Source organism: Condylura cristata, unplaced genomic scaffold (assembly GCF_000260355.1).
Source record: "Condylura cristata isolate star-nosed mole 26May11 unplaced genomic scaffold, ConCri1.0 scaffold00054, whole genome shotgun sequence".
In the NCBI taxonomy this organism is placed as follows: Eukaryota; Metazoa; Chordata; class Mammalia; order Eulipotyphla; family Talpidae; genus Condylura; species Condylura cristata.
Genome location: NW_004567155.1, coordinates 1,616,493 through 1,618,578, shown reverse-complemented (window position 1 = coordinate 1,618,578; position 2,086 = coordinate 1,616,493). Strand labels below are relative to the sequence as shown.

The window sequence follows — 2,086 nt, the reverse complement described above, 5'->3', positions numbered from 1 at the left end:
AGGCCCCGCCTCCCCAGGCCCCAACCCACCACCTCACCTGCTCTTCTGAGCACGAAGGAGGCGGAGCTAAAGTTCCCCAGGCAGCAGGCAAAGACCCCATAGTCCTCCGCACCGGTCAGGTTGACCCCCAGGACGCTGGACATAAGCCCCTCTGACAGGTTGGGCTTCAACCTGGGGAGACCAGGCCCCTCCCTCTCACCTGGAGCCCAGGAGCAATGGAGATGCCCAAGGCCCACCTGTCTGGAACCGAGGGAGAGGCCGAGGTGACCAGCGCCTGGGGGGCCCAGCTCCACGTGGGACCATCACCCTGACCCGGGTCGGCCCTGGGGCTCTGACCCCGGCTTGGCCACAGGCACGTCCTGGCTCGCCCGCCTACCAGAAGTCTTCGCGGAGGCTGTAGTGGCTTCCATTGCCCAGGGGCTGCCCATCTTTCAGCCACTGGACTGAGGGGGGCGGACAGTGGGGCCCAGAGTCCACCCAGGCCGTGCAGTTCAGAGCGACCACACTGCCCGGGGCAGGCTGCAAGACCTGGTCTCCAGGTGGGGAGAGGAAGCCAGGGGCCCGGTCACAGACGCCTGCGGAAAGAGGCCCCCTGGTTGGCCTTGCCGGGCGTGGGTGCCCGCTGGCCCCGGCCCACCTGTGAGCTGGGAAGGGACAAGCGGCGTGGTGTGGGCGGCCCTGGACGTGGCTGCCCCGTCTGCGGAGAAGCCGCGTGGAGGGTGGGGCTGCCCGGGGGCAGGGCCCGCTGGACTCGAGCCTGGCCGGTCTTCCCGTGGGCCCGTCGCTGTGGCGATGCCCGGCCGGGCCTGGGGCCAGGCTCTGTGCCCTGCAGCCCAGCCCCCTCCGCTGGGCCCAACGTGGCCTGGCAGCCTCAGGGGCTGGCCCGCTGGGGCTGGGGCTCCGGGACCCCCCTCCTGCCAGGGCAAGCCCCATCCCGGAAAGGGGAGCTCCCCCAGCGGGGGTCGGCAGTGCCGTCTCCCTGCCCACCCCAGGGACACCCCTCAGTGCCCTCCCGGTGTCCCTGGGCTTTACCCATCCCGCGAGCCTGGACTCAGGTCTCGGGCGGCTGAGGACTCGGGGCCCAGCCTCGCCTTGGGGGAGGGGAGGCAGAGGCCTCTGCACCCGCAAGGCTGGCGGGACAGCAGGTACCGCGGGGCGGGGGCCGGCGGGGGGCTCCCTCCCTGCCCATCTACCTGCCATGGTCTGGCCGGGGCTCCGCAGGCAGAGTGGGCGCCGCTGCCACCCCAGCTCCACAGGGCCCTGGCTGCACGCTGGACTCCAGGAACTGGGCAGGCCCTGTGCCGGTCCGTCAGAGGCCGCTCCTGTCCCCAGGAACAAGGCAAACAGGAGCGGGGCGAGTTAACAAGTAACCTGGCTGCAGGGGCACTGCCCCGCGCCGGCCGCTCCCAGGACGCAGCACCTCCCGGGCCTCGGTGGGCGCGGCCTGTTGTGGCCGGCGGGGAGGGGCCGCGCGACTGCCCAGGGTGAGCGGGCCAGGCGCACCCGAAACCCTGCGTGGAGCCGGCCTCGGCCGGCCACCGTGTCCCTGCACGACGGGCCCTGGGCCTGCGGCGTGACCTCGCCACGCTGGCCAGTGCGGCAGGCGGGCCTGGCCCCGTGGGCCCCCGTGGGCCCCTGCCACCGTCCCTCTGGCACCTGCCGGCCCGTTCCGAGGAAGCTCCGCCCACGGGCTGGAGGCAGCAGCACACGGACCCCCCAAGCTCTGAAATGCTGCTGAGCGGACGTGCCGGGGCCAGCCAGGGGGCACCCCGCGGGGCCAGCCCCTCCGGCCACCGCCGCCCAGCCGGGGCCCAGGGCCAGCCTCGCCTTCCCGCTGCCCCGGCTCTGCATGGCCCAGCCTGGCCTCTGCAGACGCAACCCAGGCCGGTTGGGATCTCCCAGACAGTTGGTGGGGCGTCAGCCCGCCTCTGGGGTCCCCTGGAGCACTTGGAGGTGGCGGGTGCCCTGGGGAGGCCCCTAGAGCAGGGGAGCCCGAGGGGCGGCACGTCCAGAGTGTCAGTGGGGTCCCCGTGCAGCCCCCGCGCTGCCCCGGACCTCGCTCCAGCAGGGCCTTCCAGCAGCCTCA

The 2,086-nt window shown here is 73.3% G+C and overlaps 1 protein-coding gene across 1 annotated transcript in view; it reads right to left on the bottom strand.

Moving 5' to 3' along the window:
• The window catches only part of SIGIRR (single immunoglobulin and toll-interleukin 1 receptor (TIR) domain), a 3,451-nt gene extending 2,132 nt beyond the window's left edge, over nt 1-1,319 (bottom strand). The window contains exons 1-3 of the mRNA XM_012734351.1: nt 1,194-1,319; nt 377-575; nt 30-171 (exon numbers count right to left, since the gene is read on the bottom strand). Of these exons, the coding sequence (XP_012589805.1) occupies nt 30-171; nt 377-575; nt 1,194-1,200 (348 nt within the window). The 5' untranslated portion in view covers nt 1,201-1,319. The remainder of the gene's footprint in view (nt 1-29; nt 172-376; nt 576-1,193) is intronic.
• Between the last annotated feature and the right edge of the window lie 767 nt (nt 1,320-2,086).